This window comes from Phaethon lepturus, unplaced genomic scaffold (assembly GCF_000687285.1).
Source record: "Phaethon lepturus isolate BGI_N335 unplaced genomic scaffold, ASM68728v1 scaffold6638, whole genome shotgun sequence".
Taxonomy (NCBI): Eukaryota; Metazoa; Chordata; class Aves; order Phaethontiformes; family Phaethontidae; genus Phaethon; species Phaethon lepturus.
In genome coordinates, this window is record NW_010556811.1 from 23796 (window position 1) to 48406 (window position 24611).

Sequence of the window (24611 nt, forward strand, 5' to 3'; positions counted from 1 at the left end):
GCACTGACAACACTCAACTTCAAATGTTTGCAGGAACGAAATGGAAAGACTGAGAATAAGTGAAGAGCTCTCTCAACTGCTGAGAACTGATCAGGATGTTTCTTAGGAAGAAACACTAGGAGAATGTTTCTGTTTGTTAGAAAATGAGACCAAACTCCAAGACCTCTCCTTTCCAGGAATGGCAACCCCTACAGAATGCAAAAACAGGCTCCCTCTTTCTTATGGGCACTTTAGCCCTGCAAATATTTCAATTTGCACCAACCCTAAAAGAAAGGGTGGAAGGTACTCGTTTGAGATCAATTATATGAAGTTTAATGAGGCCAATGTGCACTTCGGTCACAACAACCCCATGCAACGCTGCAGGCTTGGGGAGGAGTGGCTGGAGAGCTGCCCGGCAGAAAAGGACCCGGGGGTGCCAGTTGACAGCCGGCTGAACATGAGCCGACAGTGTGCCCAGGTGGCCAAGGCGGCCAACAGTGTCCTGGCCTGTGTCAGAAATAGTGTGGCCAGCAGGAGTAGGGAAGTGATCGTGCCCCTGTACTCGGCACTGGTGAGGCCGCACCTCGAATACCGTGTTCAGTTTTGGGCCCCTCACAAGAAGGATGTTGAGGTGCTGGAGCATGTCCAGAGAAGGGCAACGAAGCTGGTGAGGGGTCTAGAGAACAATTCTTATGAGGAGCGGCTGAGGGAACTGGGGTTGTTTAGTCTGGAGAAGAGAAGGCTGAGGGGAGACCTCGTCGCTCTCTACAACTACCTGAAAGGGGGTTGTGGTGAGGTGAGTGTTGGTCTCTTCTCCCAAGTAACTAGTGACAGAACAAGAGGAAATGGCCTCAAGTTTAGCAAGGGAAGGTTTAGAATGCATATTAGGAAAAATCTCTTTACGGAGAGAGTGGTCAAGCATTGGAACAGGCTGCCCAGGGAGGTGGTGGAGTCACCATCACTGGAAGTGTTCAAAATACATGTAGACGAGGCACTTCAGGACATGGTTTAGTGGGCATGGTGGTGTTGGGTTAATGGTTGGACTTGATGATCTTAAAGGTCTTTTCCAACCTCAGTGATTCTGTGATACTCTTGATCAGTTCAGCCTCTAGCTTGGCAATCAAGTCAATCCTCTGCTGGATGTAGATTTCAGCCATGTTCATTTAGAAGCAGAGAATAAAGGATCCTCCAGAGAAGTTGTCTGTACTGAAGGTCAGTGAAGTGACTGCTTTTCCTGGTGCTTTTGGAGATTAACAAATTTGTCTGTATAGAAAAGGACAGCATAATTAACCCAAGAACAAAAGGGACTTTGAATCTCAACCCTACACAGCCCCAGTTCAGGGTTGTGAGTGAGCTGGGAGAAAAGCAAGGTTTAAGCTGCTTCCCCTTCTTGGGCATTTCACATGGGGCTGTTGTAAATACCATATGTGCCTTTTTCCCACTACATGGTATTTAGGTCCCTAATTTCTTCAAGAATTCCATTGAAGGGATGGTGCAAGGTTAACTCAGTCTGGTTTCTATTTATATACAGTCACACTCTAAAATACTACAGTACCGCCAGAAATTGCAGAACAGAGCCCAGTAGATGGAAGCAGTAGCCTCATACCAAGCTGTGGTACCATATGCCACCATGAAGCCATATGGCAAGACGATCTCTCAAGCACAAACTTACCTCCTAGGAAGCTCAGTCTCACGAGCAGCCTTAAGCAGACCTGTATGTCTTTCCCGCCCACCCAGGCACTGCTGAGAGCAGGAACTTGCCTTCCCACCAGGCTGGACAGCCAGTGGGCTGCTTTTTATCCGGCCCTTCCTAGTGAAATCAGGTAACCTGAAGACCCTTTCCATGAAATTATAACTACCCCTGCAACTCTTTCTGGTTATCAGGATACGCTGGCTTTCTCACCATGGTCAGAATTCATTCTCCAGGAAGACTGAAATAGCTGCACTTAGAAGTAGTAAAATAAATTTTTTTTTTTGCCACAGAAGCAATTTTTCCTTCTCCAAATTTTCCCTCTTCCTTACCCTAAGTAAACGTTTCAGGAAAGTTTAAGTTCAACCAAGTGTTAGGTTTAATGTATCTGCTTCCTTATCCTCTCGAGATACAAACAGGATCTCGAACACCAGGGGAAGGGTAAGTAGGGGGAAGTTTTCCTTCTTTTCAGTATGTTGTACCTGTTCAAGTTAGTATAAGATGACAATGAACTTTAAGCTTGTGACACTTCTAAGGAAACAGGTCCTAACTAAAATTAATTTTCAGACAATCTGATAGCTTTCTCTTCTGCCCTACAAATTCCTTGGTATGTAACAAGCTTCACAGACATATGGATTGCAGAAACAGTCTCAAATAAAACATCTCCCAAGTTATCTAAAACATTCCTAAACCCACTTTTTTTCTGTAATTTTTAACCCTGTAGGATGTACATTCGTATTTCACTAACATTCTTTGAGATGAATTAAATAACTCACTTGAGGTTAACAGCTGTTGAAGTAATGTTGCCTCCTCCCAAACCAGTGCTGATAAAAATGGTGGGTTGTATTACACTAAATATTTATATTACCCCTTCATCCTAATACAGGTCTCTTCCATGTAGACATACTGTGTGACTAATAAAAAGCATCTTATGTCACAACCCCCAATATTATCTTGAGAAAAATATCCCAAGTCTGAGATGACATGCACACAAAGGGCACAGTAAAGCACAGCCAAGACTCCTCACTTCTCAACAGATTCACCTTCTTTCTCTGAGCATCACAATACCTTCCATTTAACAATGATTTTGAACTAATAACTTTGGTTATTGGTTATTTGGTTATTATTTAAGAACTTAGGAAGCAAATAAAATCCAATGGAATTTAGCTCAAAATTTGATGCAGAGTTTACTTGCTTAAAAAAGAAAAGGAGAGATACAGGAGTTGAGGTAAACACTAAAAATTAACCCAGCACTAGAATGGGAAAATGCAAAGGGGAATTTGAGTGGATATTGGTTTTCTTGGCACCCATAGTCGAAACCACACCACATCTTTCACCTCTTCTTCCTAACAAAGCAAACAACTCAAGACAGTTTAAAAATAGGAAAAAGACGTAATCCCCGAGGCCTAGTTAGTCTCTGAGCTACCCAGACTGCTGAGCGGGAGAGGATGAGGGACCAAAATCAAGTAGAGTAAGTACAAATAATCTAAAACCATAATAGTCATAGTAAAGAAAAGAAGGGATAAGGTCTGTAAAATGCATAAAAAAGCTGTTTTCATATGTTTTAAGATGTATTATCTAATGTGAGAGAGACAAGGGACATACTTAAACTATCAGAGCAACCCACCTTTCAGAATACTAGCAAAGTCTCTTGAGTTACTGCAGATATTTCACCAAGTTTAGAGCAACATACTGCACCCAAATTTGTTATGCCCCTACACTTCCCACTGGCAAATGGGTTGTTCTTACAGTCAGAGAGCAGAAACAGCTCTGATTCAGGTAAAATGAAGCAAATTAGGAAATAAGTTATGATTAAATCCAAGCTGAAGTGAGGCTTTCTGACTATGTACCTCTTTGCCATGTTATGGTAGATGGGTCAATATCAAGGCGCGCAAATTTGCTGATCTCTTCTTCTGTTAAAGTCCCAGGATCAGTCTTGTTTATTCCCAGCCTCTACACAAAAACAAGTTAAAGAAATGCAATAAAGTGGCTTTTTTTGCTTCAAAAGGTATAGCTGCTCTGGCTTATCAACCACACTTTCAGCAAGCATTTTGGAAAGAAGCATGTCAGGACCAAAACTATTTAAAAAAATCAAACACATAGGAAAACACCTGTAACTAAAATAGGGGCAAATGCAGATGGAGAAACAAAACAAAAAGGGAGAAATACTCATAGGCAATTAAATTAACAATCTCTTTCTTACACAGAAGAGACTCTTACTGAAAATCAAAGAGAAAATTCAACATTATCATTTACTAGTAAAAAGATAATTAATTGCTTGCTCTAGTTTGTGGACATCTTTGAAAGACCCATGCATTGTCTTGCCTGAATCATCTTTGAATGAAATAAAAACTTCTCCTTTAAAAGCCCATCATCAATAAACTCAGTCACTTATAACAGATGAGCCAATACCTCCTGGCTTTTATGGATTCACTATTTCAGCACCACCACCTTTTTTTAGGTGAATCTACATAAACACAGACAGAAAACTGTGTTTAAGAACTTAGTCTTAAAAAAAAAAAAATCTTAATTTTCTCTGGCATTAGAAAGCATTCCTCAGGGAATTAACCAATGTGCTTACACTTCAGGATTAAAAATAAAGCAAATCTGAAAGACTACAAATATTCAATGTCAAACAGCTACCAGTTACTTCCCTATTTAAACCAACAGTCATTTCTAGATGACTGAGAGTTTTAAAACTGTTTTCATGATGCTCCTTTCTGAGGATTGGTCTCGTTTTGAGAGTATTAAAACTGTTTTCATGATGCTCCTTTCTGAGGATTGGTCTCTCAGACCGTGAGGGCCGCTTTCAAATCCCGATGCAGGCAGTGGGGCATTTTCCACTGTACTGAGAAGGGCAAAAAACTGTTGAGAACAGCTTGTAGGTTTTGACACCTGGTACTCCTAAGACTTTTCAGCCCAGTTTTAATGAAGAAAGGCTTATGTCCTCAACTGCCAGTCCTTTTTTCTATCCAGAAAAACCCTACCCAGATTTTTGTACTCTGTTGGCCAATTTGACATAGTTGGGGGATAGTTTCTTACAAATTCTATGAAAATAGGCAGATTGAGAAAGGAGCAATATCCCACGAGCATCTTCTACTGGGGGATGGCAGTCAGAGTTCAGTGCTCATCCCTCCTGCCTGGGGAATCCAGCATTTGCCCAGATACATTTTTCCAGAGCATTTTGCCACAGAGGGTTGACAGCAAAATTTTCAGTCATTTTATAACTTTCAACTGCTGCAAGGAGGGCTGGGCAATGGGACTGCAAAGGAAGCAGCCTACCTCTTCCAGGGTCTCAGAAAAAAGCTGACTGATCTGGATGCTGATGGGAGGAAGTAAGATGCAGAGCTGATGTGGGACAGGAGACAAAGGAAAGACTGGGATAGAAACAGCTAAAGAGAGGAGGTAAGATAAGGAGGTCTTAGGCTAATAATTACTGGGAAAAAGAGAAAAAAGCTGAGGAGCAGGGGAATGAGAAAGGTAGCTCCCGACACTAGACAAGGAGTTTGAAAAGAAAAAAAATTCGCATGGGACCTTCTGTAATTACAAGTCCAAACCACACATGTAAGGAAGGAGATTCAATGTCAATATTCCTCTTTTGAAAAAACAGTAAAGATACTTTTTCACATTTGATTTTTTTTTAGTTATAAGGAATAATTATACTAAACATAATTCACAGCAAAATAATTCAGTTATGCTGGAAATTATGATGCATGTATTTGAATGTTATAGAGACAAATTTTTTTTTTACTGAGTTGCAGCTCATGGGAAGAGAGAGAAATCAATTTCAACTGCAGAGATAGTTGGTATGTCCCAAATAACCAAAACGCTCCCCCTCTTGCCCTACCTGTTACCCTACACGCACTGGAAACAAGAACAAAACGAAAATACTCCAAAGTTCTGATGGAAAATTCTGAGATCTACTCTGCCACAGAGTCAAGCAGGCATCACCCACATTTTAGTTTACTGGCGTTCAAATGAGCAGTGCAAAAGCTTAAAAGGTTATGAGAAACTATTTATTTTTTTAACTGAAGCTGGTATTACCTCTATCTTCCTTTCCACCCCCCAATTCCAAGTCCATGCTTGACAGCTATCCATTGTCATCTGGTGACTCTGAAACACCGGTCAGGACTCAAAAGCCAACAACAAACAGGGAACTGGACACAGAAGACTGAAGCTGTCCTTAAGGGTCATATTCAAGGGGCTCATATTCTCCTTCCCCTAAGCTAGTGGACTGTGTTGCCCTCTAGGTATTTATCAGAATGGCAGCCTCAAATCCAGATACGTCACTCCTATGTGAATTGCTCAGGAAGCACTTCTGGAAGCATTCAGGAAGCAAGATGGGATGCAAAAATATACTATGCACACAAATGTACTTCTACCTCTCAAAGGAAGAACACAGTGAAATTTACATCAACAAAACCCCAGAAGTATATTCTATAATAAACTTTCAAAACAAGAAAATATTGCAAAACCAAAGAATGTGAGCTTTCAAATGTGACTTTACCGTAATAGGAAAAGCATTGTAAAAACTCTAACGTTAATATTTCATCAGGAAATACAGAGCATTTAAAAACATTATTGGTTTATTTCAGAATAAAAGAATAGCAAAAATGTTGGTTATGAAAATAATATCAGACCCAGACCTCCTATTACTTCAAGGATGATGCTTTCAGAAAAAAGCCTGGACTTGATAAATTCATGAGGGAGGTTTATAAAACTCGTTCCCATACATCGAATAATTTTAAACAAGTTGTGTAAGAGTGTATGTTTTATGAAGAGATACTGAGATACTGTAACTGAAGAGAGACTACACTTACTCTCAGACGGGCAAGCTGAATAGCAGAAAATCCTCTCATGCCATTAACTACTGGAACCAGTCTGTTATACAAAGCCTAGAAAAAATACACAAGAAGTTAATGAAAGAAAAAGTTACAACCAGGAAATAGTTAAATAAAAAGCCGGTGTTTTTATTTTATGCAGACTAATTTCAGTAAGAATTTCCCAACCACATAAGTTGTGGACTTCTAGTTAGCAATTTAAAAAAAATTCTGAGAAGGTGGTAGGCTTTTGAGCAATGCCTATGATTTAACAGTCTAAATCCAATTACCAAAATTACTGTGTTTCTATGTTTCACCAAAAAAAAATGTATTATTTTTAAAATTGGGAACCCTTTAAAACTTTAACCAAGGTCCAAATTATTCAAACTATAACCATCATTTGCAAACTGGCCTAAATGCACTTTTGCGTCATACCAAGTAAAGGGGCTATGACAACCCTGCTCAGTTTTAACACCATAGACAAAAAACAGGAGGCTCCCGCCCTTACTTTCTCTTTTCCCTTTAAAGACTCGAGTTACCATTTGTGTTAACGTCACAACAGAGTTAAAGGAGGGAAGAGGATCTAGTTTATTTTCCCCACAATCCCTTCTTTTTAAGGTAGATCGTACCCCTCAATACATCACATGCAATTTTTACCTTTAAAAGGAATATTCAAATTAGAATAGGATTATATATAGAGAAAACATCTTTTATTAGACTATTTAGTACAATCTGAAATAGTTGACAATGCCCTGGGCATAAGATCCTCATCTTAAAAACTATGACAGCTATTTGCCAGAAAAATACATTCTATAAGCAAAATTTCCCAGCAGAACATAGAATGGCTTCAGCAATAGTTTCTGTTCACGTGGTGACAATATAAAAACATAATCAACTTATTTTGCTTTGAAATGCAGTTTATTGAAAAAATGAAGAGAAAAAAATGTCATGCGGATACCAGAAAACAATTCTCACCTTATCAGATTGAGTATTCTCATGCAAGATCCTAGAATCAATAGCAGCAGCCAGCAAATTATTTGCAGCAGTTATAGCATGAATATCTCCCGTCAAATGAAGATTGAACTAGAAGGTGAAAACAATAAAATCTTTTTATAAGAAACTATTTAATTCAATTTATTAATCTCAGACAGATTAGCAGCAACAATCCTTGCTATCTCCTTGAGGTTGCAGCTCAACTCCACCTGTCAGCGTAGATGAAATATTATCGGGCTGAAAATACACCAAGCTATATGAAGGACTTGTTTTCACCCAAGTAAAACATGGTAAAACTACCCTTAGTTTAGCCAAAGCAAGCCACAGACATCTTTATTCTTTGCTAAATGATCCAAGAATGAAAAGCCCAGGGCTGCGGTTCCACATCATTAACACTAGATCAGCTTACTGACAGTGTTTACTAATTGACCTGGACCAGAGGTGCGCGTTTCTGCCGAACCCCTTGGGGCGCAGCGTGGGTGCTGGCTTCGGGGGTGTACGCCAGCTTTCTGCTGGCCGCGGGAGGACGGCCCGTAGCTGATGAGGCACGAACTTCGCCAATACAAAGCTCGTCCAACAAAGTTTCGTGGAAGAATCTGAGATCAGCAGTTTAGATTAAATTAGGACTTGTGCTACGTAGGTACCGTATTTTTTTTGCCTACCTCTGACAGAAGGAGGCGGAAGGCCAGTTCTAAGCGTGCTGCAGCACTGACCGCAGAGGGGCACCGGCAGCCACCGGCAGGAGCCCTCGGCCGTGCTCACGCTCACGTGCAACCGGGGGTCAAACCCGTAACTAAGTGCTACCTTCGGGCTCGGCTCGGACAAGCTGTACGCTTTCAAGGTGGTACTTCACCAGTTCGGGCCACGGAGTGGTTTTCTTGAGCTCTAAATTAGACCCTTTTGGGGTGAAACCATCGTGCACTTCCGAAGCAGCACTGCGAATATATGCATAAGCTTAGCCATACTATCCTTACGTGCCCCACTGCCCAGAGCATCTGCTTTACTGTTTCACACTCTGCAAACCAGCACAAAACCCTGCTGCCGGCTACAGCATGCTGAAGCCCCTGGGCGCACAGCTAAGCCTGCTGAGGACAAGGGAGGGCGGCTGAGGAGGGCAGCCTGCTCGGATGGCAGCAGCCAGCCGACAAGAAACACTACACACGGGGCCGCATTTCATCTCTGCCCTTGGCCCCGCCTGTCCATAGACGCGTGGGTCACGTAGCTTTACAGCGGGAATGTTTGCTAGGCAAGGGTGCACGCTCGCTCGGGGTATCGCTATTTTCACAGTCAGAGTATTTTGAAAGCGTGCACCCAGCCGGCTCCTTCCAAAGCTGGCACGCGATTTTCAGAAGCCCTCGAAGAGAGCGAGGGACGACGCCACCTTCAACAGAAATCTGTTTGCTTGTGGGTAGGGGAAAGCTGCAGATTAACTTAGAGGTAAGAAAACAATTCTTGCACTTCGACAGGGCTGGGGCCCCGGGGGCACCACCAGCTCTGACTGTCCCTGCCCGGCCCCCCGGGGCTCCCCATGGCCCAGGACCCCATGTCAACCCCCCAGGGCTGTCAGCCCCTGCCCCAGCAATGCCGCAGCAGGGCCGGTCTCCAGTTCCCCACAGCCCTGCCCAGCCACGGGCCCCACCAAGACAGGCCCACCCGCAGGCCCATGGCCCAGCCTGGCCTCGGCCCAGCCCCACGGAGGTGCCCCATGCCTGGGGCTGTCCCGCTGCCCCAGCCCCTGCAGCTCCCCAACAGCCGGCACCTGTGACAAACAATTTTTCACAGCAGACTCCTCTGTTTCACCACTGCTGTTGAGCCAAATCATCTTGCTTTTACTATCTAGCAAAAGTTGTGCTATTCACCCCTCCACAGTACTCTGGGCATGTCTCACACTACCACAGGAGGATCAGTCTGGCTAAAAACAAGTTCATTTCACCACACTCGGTGACTTCTGCTAAAAAGAAATATTAAATCTACATTTGAAAAAGAAATTTCCTCAACCCACCAGCCCTGGGCCTTCCTGCCTTTTTCTGCTCCACCAGAAAAGTAATGCTTTCTCATTCTCTTTTGATTCTCTATCTATTGATGTGGATGTAAAAGGAAAAAAATAGCAGTAGACAGCTCTTTGTCTTTTAGGTTACGTGTGGATAGCAGGCTTTCTTCCGAAGCATCAGAAGGATAGCTGAGATATTACAAATATGTGCAGTATCTGTGCAACATTTTTGCACCCCCACTCTGCAGCACCTCCACGTCACACAACGGGCATGTGGAGATGGCAAGGACCATGTGGAGATGGCAAGGACCACCTCAATTCTCCAGGCAGACCATCGTCACCGACCAAGTGCTGCAGTGGCCACCTCTGCCTGCCCACCCCTTCCAGAGGGACAGGGACTTGCTGCCTCCCCCGCTGTCTCACCTCCTCCATGGGAATCACTTGAGCGTAACCACCGCCGGCTGCTCCACCTGCACAGGAAAGCACATGGTGACATCAGACCCACACTGGTTTTGAAGAACAACCACCCTTAAACACACACAGTGAAACATACAGTGTTGGTGACACATTTCTCAGCATTTTGATTTCTATTAGGGGATCAATGATGCACCCAAATAAACAGGATTTCCTTAAACCTTGCTGACTTCTTTCAGCAGGCAGTAAAAGGGGAATTCTTGATCTGAAATGAAAGGCTATACATGATGGCTGGCCCAGACTTTGGCTACATAAGGGCTACCCTCTGCTCTGCCCAGATTTAGGACACAGTCATGCACATGCAGCTGTTGGGGGAAAGATGTAGCAGTCACGAGCAAGCACTGCTTCGGAATGAAACCTTCACACCCTTGCCTGAGCGCTCCTTCCCCACTGCCTCTCAGGGTACAGGCAAAGGAGTTTGCTGTAGCCTATGCACAAGTTGAGTGGAGAGATTAAAGCACTCACATGCACCAGTCTTGGCCGAGAAGCACCAAGCACCAGGAGCCTTCCAGCTGAAATCAAACTTGTTAACTTAAACTTCAGCAAAGCAAAGTAGAGCAGATGGGGAGTGCTTGCCCAGTTAGGCACCAATCTCAGCTGAGAAATGGCAAAAAAAAGATTGCATTACTTTCTACCAGCATTGAAGATAGGCTTGAACTCTGGCTGGCTCTTACCTGGCCCTCAAGCTCTTAAAGGGTTTCTAGGCAAAAGGCAGTGGCCCACGATTAGGGGCAAAAACTCAGAAGAACAGAAAGAAAAGGTTCAGACCTAGCCAAATATATGATGCAGACACAGTTGAACCATACGCATAACTGCCAACTTCCTTAGCTTGGATATTTCCAATCAATACGACTGGATTTAGGACTCCTTCTCAAGGAAGGATTAAACAGTAACATTTAGAGACATCTTTAGAGAGTCTCCAAGCAGAGGAGTCACTGGAAGGGTGTGTACTCGCACAAAACTGCTCCTGGATAACACATTCCCATGCCCTTCGTTATGTTTGGGCTTTATCTGCATTATCAATACACGTTAAGTATACAAACATAGATATGAACCTTGCATGGGAAGAAACCTTTATCTATTAGTTATATACTTATCAAAAAATCCAGTATACTACCATTAGGACAATCCACTGAGATAATGAAGTAACTAAGGCATTATAAAAGACAAAAAAAGGCAAAAAGCGCACATTATTTCCTTTTAATCTGAATGTACCTTTAACTCCAAAAGTAGGTCCTTGGGAAGGTTGTCTCAGACAAGCAAAGGAATTAATGTTAAGGTGTGCAGTAAGCGCCTGAACGAGACCAATTGTGACTGTGCTTTTCCCCTCTCCTAGGGGTGTAGGGGTTATTCTAGCAAAACAAGAAAAAAGATTAATCACATTCTTTGCCGATGTCAGCCTGGCTAACGATATCAGAACTTACAGCTTTTGATTTCAACGAAGGATATTTGTACAGTAAATTTCAATAAGATTACTTTAGCTCCACAAAAATACTGCCACAGTGTTAGCCCCTAGCTCAAGCTGGAATGCTAATATACATGTGTCTTCAATTTACTATGATAGCAGAAAAAGAGAAGATTATTTTGGCAAAAGTTCTAAAAAGAATATCTTGAATTTAGACATTTTTATTACAGCACAAAAGTCTCACCAATTTCATTAACAAACCATCCATCAAGATACTCTGAGCATGTATTAATACTTTTCTGTAGTAATGCATGAGATGTTTTATTCCCACTGCTCAAACTTTGAATGAAATAATAGAATATTTTAAATTAAATAACCAACACTTCTGTTTGTAGAGCTCAGCTATCCCTCTCCAGCTTCCATGTCATCATAACCCTCAACAATGACAGATCAACTGCTTTTCAAATAAAACAGGACACAAAAGTCACTTCGTGCAACTGAAAATTATTTTATTGTATACTTATGTTGCGTGGTATTTTTGCAGATTTAAGGATGCTGAGGGACAATTACAACCACAGTCTGACCTCCCATACAAAAGCTCAGAAACCTCATGCTACAACTCCCACACCTAGACCATCATTGATCCAGGACAGAATTTTAGAAAGACATGCAGTCTCAAATCAGAGACTCTAACCTCCACTCAAAGACTCTATTCTTGTCCCTTTAATGAAGGGACAATGACAGATGATTTTGCAAGTAGAAAACTTCATCAGCCTTCTGTGAATGAGAGAGACCTCAGTTTAAGTGATGTCCTCCCTACTTCAAGGTCAGCACATTTGTTTATGATCCATGTTAAAAGTGTGTGTGAGGGTACTGGGGGTTTCCCCCCCCCCTTTTTTTTTTTCCCCTTTAAATTCCTTAAAGTGTGAACACATCTCATGTCTCCAAAATGCATTCAAATGATTTATTTGAGGCATAGCATTTTTCGTTCTGTCCGGCAAAAGAAGAAAGCCCCAGTCCTTTTTCCACTTTGGCAAAGTGTAACCATTCATATCTTTGCTGCCTTCACTACCTGCAGAGAAGCAAGTACCTTAGTGAAGCTGACATCAAGAACTAATGTTCATTCCCAAGGAAATACAAGTATGCACACGCATCCTAGTCAAAGGGGAACCCTTATCCTATGACCTCTTCAAAACTTGAGCTAAAACATTTAGCTGTAATTAGAAACACCTCCTTTCCCAAATAGTAGTTGTTCTAAGATAGTGCTATCCTCAGATCACAATTCAAACGGCATAAAAACATTACTACAAGTGCCAAATGCAAGGCAAAATTCGTGTTGCCTCCTTGCCTTTAAGATTCAGCTTAGTTCAGTTAGTACACAGATTGACAGAAACCCCGCTTTGTCCCCAAAAATATAAACACATGAAAAACATTAACTTGTCTCAAATATATCTTTTACATCACCATCCAATCCTAGGCTTTTTGTTAAAAAAAGAAGCCTTTGTTAGGTATGCCTACAAAAATTTGGGCAATAGGAGGCAAGCCAAATTAACAACTCCTATGCTGTTCTAGGAAAGAATTTTCCTATGCAGAAAAGTAATGTTTTAACTCAAGTTCCACGGAATCAATGGGATTTGTTACATCTCTAAGAGATTCCCTGAACTGAGACGCTTCAGAAATAGTACTTTGTCTACTGATAGCTTTGAACTACTCTAATATGACCATATAGTACATGGGTTACTTAATTTGGGCATTCCTTTTTAGTCACTTTTTCCATGTTTGTAACATCATGTTTGCAAATCATCAGATTCTAAAGCATCATCAATATTCGTCATCCCGCCTTGCTAGAGCCACACTCCCTTCACTTAGAAGAGAATTCACAGATTTTTTGCAAAACAACGATGTAGAGCCAACAAAAGGTGGAAGATTTAGAGCACATCCTGAGAAGAATCCATTTTATCTACTCTCAAAAGCAGTTTTGGTCCTTATCATCTTTCTATCCATACTACACTTTCTTACTTCCTTCTGATCTACTGAGGAGCACAGAACACTACTTCATTTCTTTCACTTTCATGTTTGCAGCTCCTGAACGGATACTTTTTAATCTGTACATTGTTAGAGCAGCGAGCCCTCCCGGTTTTACTGTTGCTACAATGATAGTTTCTGATTGTCCCACCACTGTTTCTGCCACCTCCATTTCGTGCCAGGAACCTTACTTTTGTACAAAGATGCTTCTTTCAGAGCACCACAGCCAGGTTAACTCACTTTCACTACCAGTTGCACCCTCCTGACTCCTTGTTCTAACACTGGTTGCGCAAAACCCATTCGAATCATGATTAGCATGGTTTCTCCTTGCCCCTTGTTCTCCCACCGTCTCATTCACTTTTGTCTATTGCCCGAATCTCATTTACTTGATCCTCTTATTCCTGTGCGTTAGAGCCAGATTTAAAGAATATATAAGTAATCTTGAGGCATTACTGCACTCAAGGACTTAACAAGATAATAACTCTTTAAGCTATTGATATTTAAAACACCATCAACAACAGAATAAACACAAAAACCCACCAAAACCCAAACTATTCTGCTATGAAAAAGACACCTATAACTGTTTACTGGAAATTACCAGTAAAGGACTTCCCACAAATCCCAAAAACTCAGTGCACACAACATCTGCACTGTTAACAGAACAACTTGTATTCGCATTGCTTCCTCTTAGGAATAGGTTACCCCTATTTCTGAACATCAGATACTTGAAGTTCACATTCAAGAGAATTCAGAGACACCATCACTAGGTCATTTACTCATGTACAGCTCAAAACATGGCGGAAGGCTGACCTGGCATGCACAGCAGCACAGAAACTCTTTACAACTCTTATGAAACAAGCAAAATCAAAGATGCAGCCTACTCTTCAGTAAAGGGAAGGAAACTGGAGTTGACAAATTAATAACCAGAAGGTATGTTGGCAGTTGCATGAAAAATAGTATCTACTTGTCGCAGAAGATACACACAATCAAGCGCCACATTACTAAAATGCTCTGGTAACCCGGCTGGCCTGTTCTAAAATGAGTATGTAAAATGAGCCAGAAAGCATTGGGAATTTCTATGAGAAAGACACTTTTCCAGAGAACAAAGAGAGAAACGCACCATTGCTCGTTGATCAAACTGGGAGGAACAGATCTTGCCTCTGCTGTACATTGATACTCTGCACCAGCCACATTCTTACTGAGAATGTGGCACTCTGGGAGAGCCAGCCTCCACCAAAGCAAGGGTAAAAATGAACTAGGGCAAGCTTAATTTTACCAGTGCACTCATGCAAGCACACAATGGTTTGCAGCAGTAAACGGACATGTCTTTGCAGGCAGGACCTTGACTTCATCAAATCTTCTTGGCTTTAACAGCCTCCACTTTCAACATGTTCCTTAGATGGGCTTGTTCATTTTAGTCTGTTCTCTCCTTTCTGAGAAGCCCTGTGATCCTTAGTTTTCCTGGAACTAGAGTTACTCAGATGAGTATCTAAATGCTCAAAATGTCTCAAGGCAGCTGTGATGGAGCAAGAAAACCAGTAACCGGACTTCCATAAACAGCACTTGGGTGACACTCTCCCAAGAAGCCTCATCCGCTGCTGCAGGTAAGAATAGGCACAAACCTCTGAGAAATCAAAACCAGGAACCTGACTTTTCAGTCTCTTTCCGTCTAACAGAATTAACAAAACGTGACGACTCTGCAAATCACACTATTCAGTGAGGCCAGACTGGTCTAGCCAATTCACTCACCTACCCCCAACTTCTCATCTTATGTGAGACACCCTGGCAGGACATCTTTGATTCTCAGCAGCCAGGAGACTACAGGATAAACCTTAAGATCTAAAGCAGTTATTTAATAGTTTCAGTAGTTACCAGAATCTCAGTTTTAAATATTAGTTAAAAAAAAAAAAGACATAACAAAAAACCCCACCACATCCCTCTCCTCCCCCCAAAATTAAGAGATTTCTATTCTAATAATTTCCTTAGAAAGCCTATTTTAAATATTTCCCCTTTTGTACCTGGCCCACTTTGATGAGTTTTTATAAACAAAATAATCCATTTAATCTGTTTTGTGGACATTGGGATGTTTTTGCTGGCTACACTACTGAGCCTACACTGTTGCAACTTCGGTCACTCGCTCACATGAGTATAAAATTACTACTGCCAATATTGGGCTAACTTTAGCTCAATTGTGCAATGCTGTGTTTTGACCTTATGCAAATCTAGAAAAAAAGACCCTTTAAAATACAGTAAATTTTAATGAACTTCAAGAGACTTTTACGCCCATTTGCATTCTTCAAATTTAATATGTTTTCAATCTAAACACAGAAACCCCACAGTCATTTTCCTACTTAAAGCTTCTTTGCCACGTACCAAGCAGTCACCAGCTCCTTGGCAAAGTAAGTTTTCCATAACATTGGAAAGCCTTCTCTCTTTATGTATATCAAAACAAAGATAAGAATATGCAGACTTTTTGTTTGTTTGTTATACATCACATTAGCTTACAGTGGAGCTGTTTCTGTGGGAAAGCTACATGAGGTCTCCCAAAGAGAAAATAAACAAACAGTGAGATGATACACTGCACCAGCTGTAACCTCCTCGCAGCTACCCCAGCCGCTGTGACTCCAGCGAGAACTTTACTGGATATGCGACAATTCTCCTCTCTGAAATTTCCCGTCTTCAAATTGTCAGTATCAGCAATTTCAAAGATTTTTAAGGAGTTCACCATTCCTGTGATCGACACGGAAACCTGCAAAGTCTAGCAATGGAGGGCATGGGCAATTGAGTTCCTATAAATGACATCCTCGCCTACATGCATCTCCCGTCCGAGATTATGACTGTCAGAAATTTATTTTTGAGCACAGTTGCAACTCCTGTCACTTCATCAAGGTGAGATTATGACACCATTGCAGTGGCATCCTCAAAATGGGACTGGAGCTTCCAATTCCAAAAGCACAATGATCACTGTGCAGCTAAAATAAATGAACAAAGCCAGGAACAGGCTGAGGAATTCACAACTACAAACTCTCAAAAACCGATGAAGGCCCATCCAAGACAATTCCAACCAGGACCTGTGCAATGACATGTACATGACAAACTGTCTCAGTCATGACTCTGCTTTGGACTGTCAGATGTTTCAGTGCATCAACACAGTGGTATTTTCCCCACTTATTCTTCCCTGTATCTTTCCTCTTTTTTGTATCTACCATTTTTCTTTTCTTCTAAGCACCTTGTGGCCCAAGAAATACAGTTAACAGAAATACAATCCAATATGTACCCATTAGAAGCAAAATACAATTCCAAATCTGAAAATTCAGTCCCTAAGATATTTACCATCATGCAGCTTGTACAAGCATTAAGTTAGTATTTATTTCCCTCCATTTTTATCTTACCGAGAAGGTAGTTCATCACAAAACAATCTATTAATGTCAGGTGAAAAGTACTGATTTTAAATTTTCCAGCACTCAAAATCCAACACACTTCTTACTAAAAAAAGCATTTTATGTCGTAATTTTTCCATATTCTATTATTCCTCAGCTTGCATTTTTGAAGTGAACAAGTTTCTGGAATTAACTGGTAAAAGCCACAGCACCAGAGCATTCAAAAACCAAATGCTGGAACACACACAGAGTCTAACAAATGTTAGACGTAGTTTCATATTGTGTTTACGAATATGCCATCTACATGCTTGAACGCATGATTAAGTTACCCTGGGCACTAAACTTAACTACTAGGTCATGCACGTTTCGTTCATTTGCATGCTCTCAGCTTGCAGTTATTGGGAGGCAGTTTGAATTAAAAACCTATGTTGCAGGATATGTTATTAGTGCATTAAAAGCCTGTATACAGGCAGTTGATGCCCAAGAGCTACAGAGCTACTACCCCAGAGCTACTCATGGCTCTGACCCCAAAGTGTCTTAACACTAACCCTATTACAAGTCAAACACCGAGCCTTGTAACAAGTCACACACAGACACACACAAAATGAGCATGAAAAACAGTGAAAAGAATGCTCTCCACACAAAAGAAAATGTAAGTTATGAAGAAATAAAGTCTTCATTCTATTTTTGGGTGACATGATCTGTTATCAAACTCCGATTTTTCAGCATACAAAGTATGCATTGATGTAGGCATATTTGTGTGCATTCAGAAAGTGCAAAGAAGACTTTCCAGTTAGTAGCAACTTTTTAAAAAGTCATAAATACAGCTATCCTTAGAGATAAAAAGGTACCTTTGGTTGCATTTTGCTATTCAGAACAACAAGTCTGGGCTCTAGCACATCAGAAATAAATTCTTAGACATCATGAAACATTTAAATCCGATTGTGGAATTACAGGCACAAACATCACTGGCTGCATCATGGACGGCGGTTGGAGATTTTGCAGCTTCTTGAATACACACACACTTTTCACTCCCTTCACATATGAACAGTTCACACTATACATAATTAATATTTCAATAAGACCAAATACCCTGAAGTATAAGCATGTATCTTAAATGTTTCCCCTGAAGCACTAAAAACTTATTCCTAAAGCCTGTACTGCATCATTCTAAAAGAATTTCTAAATATCTTTGGTTATTGTGAACAAACATAATAATCCAAATGGCAGGTTTTGGTTGACCTTGCCTTGGCAGGGAGAAGATGAAGAATGCAACTAAGGATATTATTTCACTCCCCGATTTCCACACTTGAGTGGTAATTCAGTGTTCATTGTACTGAACATTTCCCCACCAGATGCGGTTCCCCACTTTTCTTAAAATCAATGTCTGCTACAGTCATTTCAGCAAATGAGAACAGCTGAGAACACATAAACACAAGCTATATATCTATTTTATATGTACAATATTTCCAAGTCAAACTTTGAACTCTTTCAGAAGAGAATGTTCCCACTCTTGCAGCCGCTGTGGCCAAGCACTCCTTGTGCAGCAGATGTAGGTTTGTACTCACCCCACCAGATGCAACGACTTCAGAGCAGTTACAAATAGCAACCTACTGCATAATGAAGTTGGGTAGGTACCAAACCCAGCCCTTTGTTTGTGAAAGGCAGTTCAAGCCTTTATACATGTTACATAAACTTAAGAAGATACAATTTCCTATTTGTTGCCAGCGTTTCACCTTGCTAGTCAAAACTTCCCCCTGTGTATACAACTCTGTCTGTGCCAACAAAACACCATTCCGGCAATTGCTCCAGGCACCTTCCTTGAAGGAGACTAGGAGTCAAAGCAGTGTGAAGAAATGTAAGCACTGGTGCATCCAATCTGACACAGCTGAAATCCACCTGAATGGGGCTTTGCATCATGCTATCTTCCACCTCCAGACATTTTCAAATAACCTCTGCTTCTGTGAGACTCTGCTGCTAGAGAAGCCCGACACAGCCTGCAGCATGGTCCCCAGCTGAGGTCGTTGACAACATGAACCTGAAAGTACATGGTAGCAATTTTCTTCAAACTCGGCCAAATGTTGAATCTGCTTTTCTTTCTCCAAAGCAGCAAAATACAAAATAAAACTCTACCGAAGGAAACCAGGCTCAACCAGCTACCATCTCCTTATCTTAAACAACTGCTCCGATGCCCTCCAAGAACATCTTTACACACCACAGTTCGATTACATAGCTTTGAAGACAGCTTCATAACTTGCCTGCCTCAGCTTCGTAACATCAGGTCTCTCAGTATACAACAACTCCAACTCAGACAGTGCCAGAAATCCAGGCTGTCCCCACAGTAAGGTAGTAAAGCAAACAGTTTGCAAAACACCACCCCGACTGAGAAATTGGTAGATCAAGGCAGCTAAGAACAGCCTTCTCCTTCTGGATGAGCTTAAAGCTATATTTTAAACTGGATTGGTTTTACTTACAAGGAAGCAACAATACAGATTAATTCAGAATATAAACAACACATTGCAATTTAAATATTAATGAAAACTTTCATGTTTGTTCACAATTAGAAGCTTCCACTTAGCAAACCAAGTGAATGAAAAAATGTTGTGTCACTGAATGCAGAAAAAACCCATAGCTCTTCAGAAGAGAAGCACTTAATTCCTGCTCCGGCTGAGCATAGCATTTGCTGTAATCGTGGGAACAGAGAGCAGGATAAGCCTGCCTGGAGACATGTCTACATTTCAGAGAAAAAACATGGCTTTTTTTAACTTTGTAATCTGTTCTTCAATAAAAGAAGTATTTGTTGTTAATATCAACAGATTAGCATGTAGCTTCTGTTAAAGTTTGTTTACAAACAGGCACAATACATGCAGACTTAAATATTCAAGCTAAACATTTAAAATTCTGATAAAACAGTAAGAAAAGCTCCACACACCAACAGATAACATTTAAGAAGCTTAGAACAAACTACCTTTTACAAAACTATACTTTACTTCAGTAATAACAGTTTGGAAGAAAAGTTGTGTTGCTTCAAAAAATTTCAGAAAATGCTTGCTTTCAGAAGAGAGCAACATACAGCCAAAAACATCCAGGGTTCTTATTTGTGCAGTGTATTAAAAAGATGTAAGCTGCATGTTTATATTAATATGAGTGGAAAGGGTGGACATCAATGACATTACTGTGCGTTCTTACCCAGCAACTAGAACATATTTTCCATCTGGTTGATCCTTTAACCTTTCCAGCAGGGACAAACGTACTTTGGCTTTGGTTTGGCCATAGATCTCAATTTCATCTGTAAGCAATCCTATCTCCTTGGCAAGTACATCAACAGCTTTTGGACGCTGTGCTCGGGAAATCTCAATATCACTGGAAAAGAAAACAAATAGGAGCCAGGAGATTTCTCTCAGCTTAGGTGGTCGACGACAGAGCACAAAACAATAGCAAATACTCCAACAATGGGGTTATTGTAATCAGTTTTTCAATCCTCTCTCACATTTTATTAACCAAACCTAAATATTAGCTAACACCTAATATAATATTGAAAATCATGTGCAGTGTTTGTTAATTGCTACAGTTTCACAGAGTTCTCTCGTTTAATCAGATTCCAAATATTACGTAATGCTTTCATATCAAGCTAGAGACGTGTCTGCTGGATGCTCAAGCACGTCCCACTGGAATGGATGTTTCTGGTTTTGTTTTTCTTGCCCACCCTCCCAGTATATTTCAGCATATACACTTTACTAAAAAGCGCATGCATTCCTTGGCCAACAGTCAGATGAACACATTAGCTAAGCCTGACGCTTGTGCGTGTAGCGCATTTCATCAGAGGGTACCGCCAAGCAAGCTAAGCCTCGCTACTCCCCCATGAGGGCACCAACGGAAAGAAGGCATTTGAAGATCAGCTCACGCACTTCTAAAACACAGCTACATTGAAAACGGCCACAGAGCAGGAGTTCAATGCACAGGGCTCCGGCCAGAAGTCCAGTGAGCCTATAAACTATTTCCAGCGAGGACTTGCAAGTGGCATCTGAGGCAAGAGAACTAGAATGGAGCAAGCACACATGGCAGAATTGCCTGAGAGGAGGTCGCTGCAAGGCTGGGGGACACTTGTATCTGCAATTCCTGACCTAGACCACCTGGAGTCTTTGGATTTAATACTCCTTCATAGATTTTTCATTTGTGAGCTTGACCTAGTTGCCCCTTATGTTCACATAAGCATTTAGCAGCTGCAAGCTCCCGTGGCAGTAAAGTCCAGGGCCCAGCACACAAGATATGAGGAGTTGTCTCCTTTGGCTTTGAATTACTCACATCACCACAAAAGCAAGTTAAAAAATTACCAAGAGGTTAATTACTTTCAGACTAATCAGGCTAAATTCCTTCCTGCAGTTTCAGTTGATTACAATATTTTTAAGATAGAATCTGGCAATGGCATCAAAGCTAATGTCCTGAACTTTCAAACAGCCTGCAAGACCTCGAATGTCCACAGATGAGCACAGAACCACTGCCAGATCTCAACTCTACGTGTGGACTTCGTCTGTTCTGCATCCACCAGCAAATGATCAGTTTGTGCCAATTTCACTGCTTGCAATTCTTTGAGGATATCCTAAACTGGGACCAGTATTCAATTCTAATTCTCAGGTATCCCACTTCTGTACCCTGCAGCAGCTAAGTGGAACCCAGAATGCATCCATCCAAACACTGACATAATCCAGTACTACAGGACAAGAAGCTACTCTACAATCACAGCACTCAACAGTTGGGTTGCAGACCATTCTGTTGCATATACTAACCTGGAATCTGGTTTCTTTCAAAGACATACTAAGCGCATCCTCTTGCATAGAAGGATATACCTTTGGCTTATGCGTTTCTTCGAACACAACTATCCATAAAAATGTATCAAGAACACAAGATGGAGTGGCTTACAAACAGCACATGACAAAGAATATTTAAAGTTTTCATTCAGAACTCTCCATATAAAAACAACATGAGTCTCAGAAAAATATTGGTAAGTTCATGACAGTGTGGTCCCTTAAGGATTTAACAAGGCAAATTTGTAGTGTGACTATTCTCCTACTAAAACAATTGATGTATTCAGCAAGGGGAGAAGGATGTAGACTAATAGAATAGAAAGTTCATTTGCCTTTTTTTTTTTCTCCTACTAAATATATCAGCCTCTTTACTAAAAGACAGAAGCTTTTATTTCAAATCTTGGGCCAGACTATCAAGACTCCCTGCAGCAATCTCAGCCCTTCCTATTTCCCTCATCTCTTGGGCCACAAACCCCTCCCTCAGAGCTCTGGAGGAAACAATGAGGCTTTTGCCACCCTGCAGGTACCACTACTGGCAAAAAGTGAAAGAACCAAAACTGACCAAGCTGTACACTTATGAATAAATTAAAAGGTAAAGAATTTCTAAATAAATAAATTACAAATATTTTTAGAAGTCAATTAAAATTGACAGTGGATGCTAACAGTTCTCCATTGGTGAAACCATTGCTGTCATCATTTTCCCACCTGAAGTTCCCTCAAGAACCTTCAAGGCAACTAGACTTTTAACAACTTAGAAACCCTTTAATGACAGATTGCACACTGATACAAGCAATGAAGTGATAAAAAGCATAATTTCACAACGAATTGACATTTATACCTTAACTACTACTGGGGCTAAACAACACCTATGAAATGTTTATCTCTAGTTTATTATTTCTGGTAAAAGTATTTTCTAAGCCACAGGAAGTTAAAGATTTGATGATAACTAGCATTTAGAGGTCTACATTTGTAGCTAGCTCTTTTAGTTCGACAATATAGTCTCTATATTGAAGACATCAGAATTATTCAATAAGTTATGTTATTCAATATTGCTGGAAATGTGAAACACTGGTTCTTATGCATGAATGAGAATTGTTAAGCAAAAGGTCCACCACTGACAATGGTAAGTCATAATTTACAAAATACAGGAAAATTTAAAAGATGGGGGAAGGCTCTATATCTACTGAGCCTGCATGCCGGAATTTTTTTTAGTGCATATTTTCCGTTCCCAATTTCTTTGGAAATACTTCAATTAACACCCAGATCTCACAGAAATCAAAAAGCAGATGTTCCTAGTTTTAGTGCTTAAGCAGCTTTGCCTCATTTTCAATGAAAACTCCACATCTGTTTCCACACAATGTGGTGTATTACTGTAAGATTACATTTTATGGCAGGATACTTTCCATCTGATGAGTTATTTTTACGTTTAAAAGAAAAAAAGACCTAAAGCTATAGAGTTATCAAATAAATGGAAGCCCTATTACTGGTTATATTAGATGCCATTATATATAATTATGTAAATATTTATGTAGTAAACACTCAATATCATAGAGAGGGTTGGGAATACTTTTTTTGAGAGTTTTTTCACCATCACACTCATGACATCACATGCTTTAATCTACCTTTTAACTGTGTTATGTAAGGATAGATTTTTCAGGCTTAAATTCTAGAAATGTTACATGCTGGCCCAGGAAAAGTTCAAGCATTTCTTCCCTCTTATGCCCCCAGGTAAAATAGAAAGCTCATTCTTCTGGCATCTCTGTTTTAAAGTACAGTTGCATCCATTCTCATTAAACTATTGTAAATGACAGTGAAAAATGAATCAAAGTGTTTAGAAAAGAAAACGTTTTGTTACAGCTTTCCAGAAACACAGCAGTGGGATTCAGAATTACAGAATCACAGAGCGGTTGAGGTTGGAAGGGGCCTCTGGAGGTCATCTAGTCCAACCTCCCTGTTCAAGCAGTGCCATGTAGAGCAGGCTGCCCAGGATCAAGTCCAGGCAGCTTTTGAACATCTCCAAGGAGGGAGACTCCACACCTCCCTGGGCAACCCGTGCCAGTAATTCTCATGGTAAAAAACTTTCCTGATGTTCAGATGGAGCCTCCTGTGTTTCAGTTTGTGCCCATTGCCTTTGGTCCTGTCACTGGGGACCACTGAAAAGAGCCAGGCTCCGTCTTCTTTGTACCCTTGTATTTATATACACTGTATATATATACACATTCATAAGATCCCCAAGCCTTCTCTTCTCCAGGTTGAGTGGTCCCAGCTCTCTCTGCCCTTCCTCCTATGTGAGATGCTCCAGTCCCTTTATCATCTGTGTCACCCAGAAGCATGCATTGCAAATAAGCACGCAAAAATTCCAAAGCTTTCTTACATGGCAGAACCTCACTTCAAGTTGTTGGTTCCTCTCTCTGTCAGCCAACACAACCAACACACAGCAAAGCACTTTAGCGCAGCAAAGGGCTCAGGCTGCTCTAAATGTCAGAGATGTCAGCAACCGTGCCAAGGCAGACCTGAAGTCCCTCCGGCCCAGACAGGGGCCTTGGGAGGTGAATGACAGGAACTGATTGAAAAGATTCTGGCTATGAGAATAAATATGCTTCCTGCTTTTCACATCAACACAGGAATTTAAAAGTCTAATGCCAAAGAAAGTACTTGTACCGCGGGAAGAAAAGAAACACAAGATCAAATGCCATTGAAACCACTGGGCCTTAACTAGATCCATAAACACCTTCCTACATTAGGGTTTAGCGATTAGGAGCTTCTTGTATTTTGTATTCCTGTTGATCTTACACAAGCCTTCAACTCCCTCCCTCAGTGAAACCTTCCAGCTTTAGGTCTTCATTAAATAAAGCTTGGCTCCAATGCACATCATAAAAGTAAAAACTGATAGGAAACAGAAGACACGATCATAATGAGGCATACAACAAAAAGGCACAACACGCAGTCCACATAAACAGATTAAAAAATCATTAGGCATGGACCATTTTTAGGTTCATTGTCACATTTAACATTTGCCTACTCTTTTTTTATTTAAAAAAACACTTATT

At 41.0% G+C, this 24611-nt stretch overlaps 1 protein-coding gene across 1 annotated transcript in view; it reads right to left on the reverse strand.

Moving 5' to 3' along the window:
• LOC104625038 (monofunctional C1-tetrahydrofolate synthase, mitochondrial-like) overlaps positions 1-24611 on the reverse strand; it is a gene marked incomplete at both ends in the record, with an annotated part of 49243 nt that overhangs the window by 18632 nt on the left and 6000 nt on the right. The window contains 6 exons of the mRNA XM_010292565.1: positions 3520-3622; positions 6490-6564; positions 7465-7572; positions 9896-9942; positions 11162-11298; positions 19946-20119. Of these exons, the coding sequence (XP_010290867.1) occupies positions 3520-3622; positions 6490-6564; positions 7465-7572; positions 9896-9942; positions 11162-11298; positions 19946-20119 (644 nt within the window). The remainder of the gene's footprint in view (positions 1-3519; positions 3623-6489; positions 6565-7464; positions 7573-9895; positions 9943-11161; positions 11299-19945; positions 20120-24611) is intronic.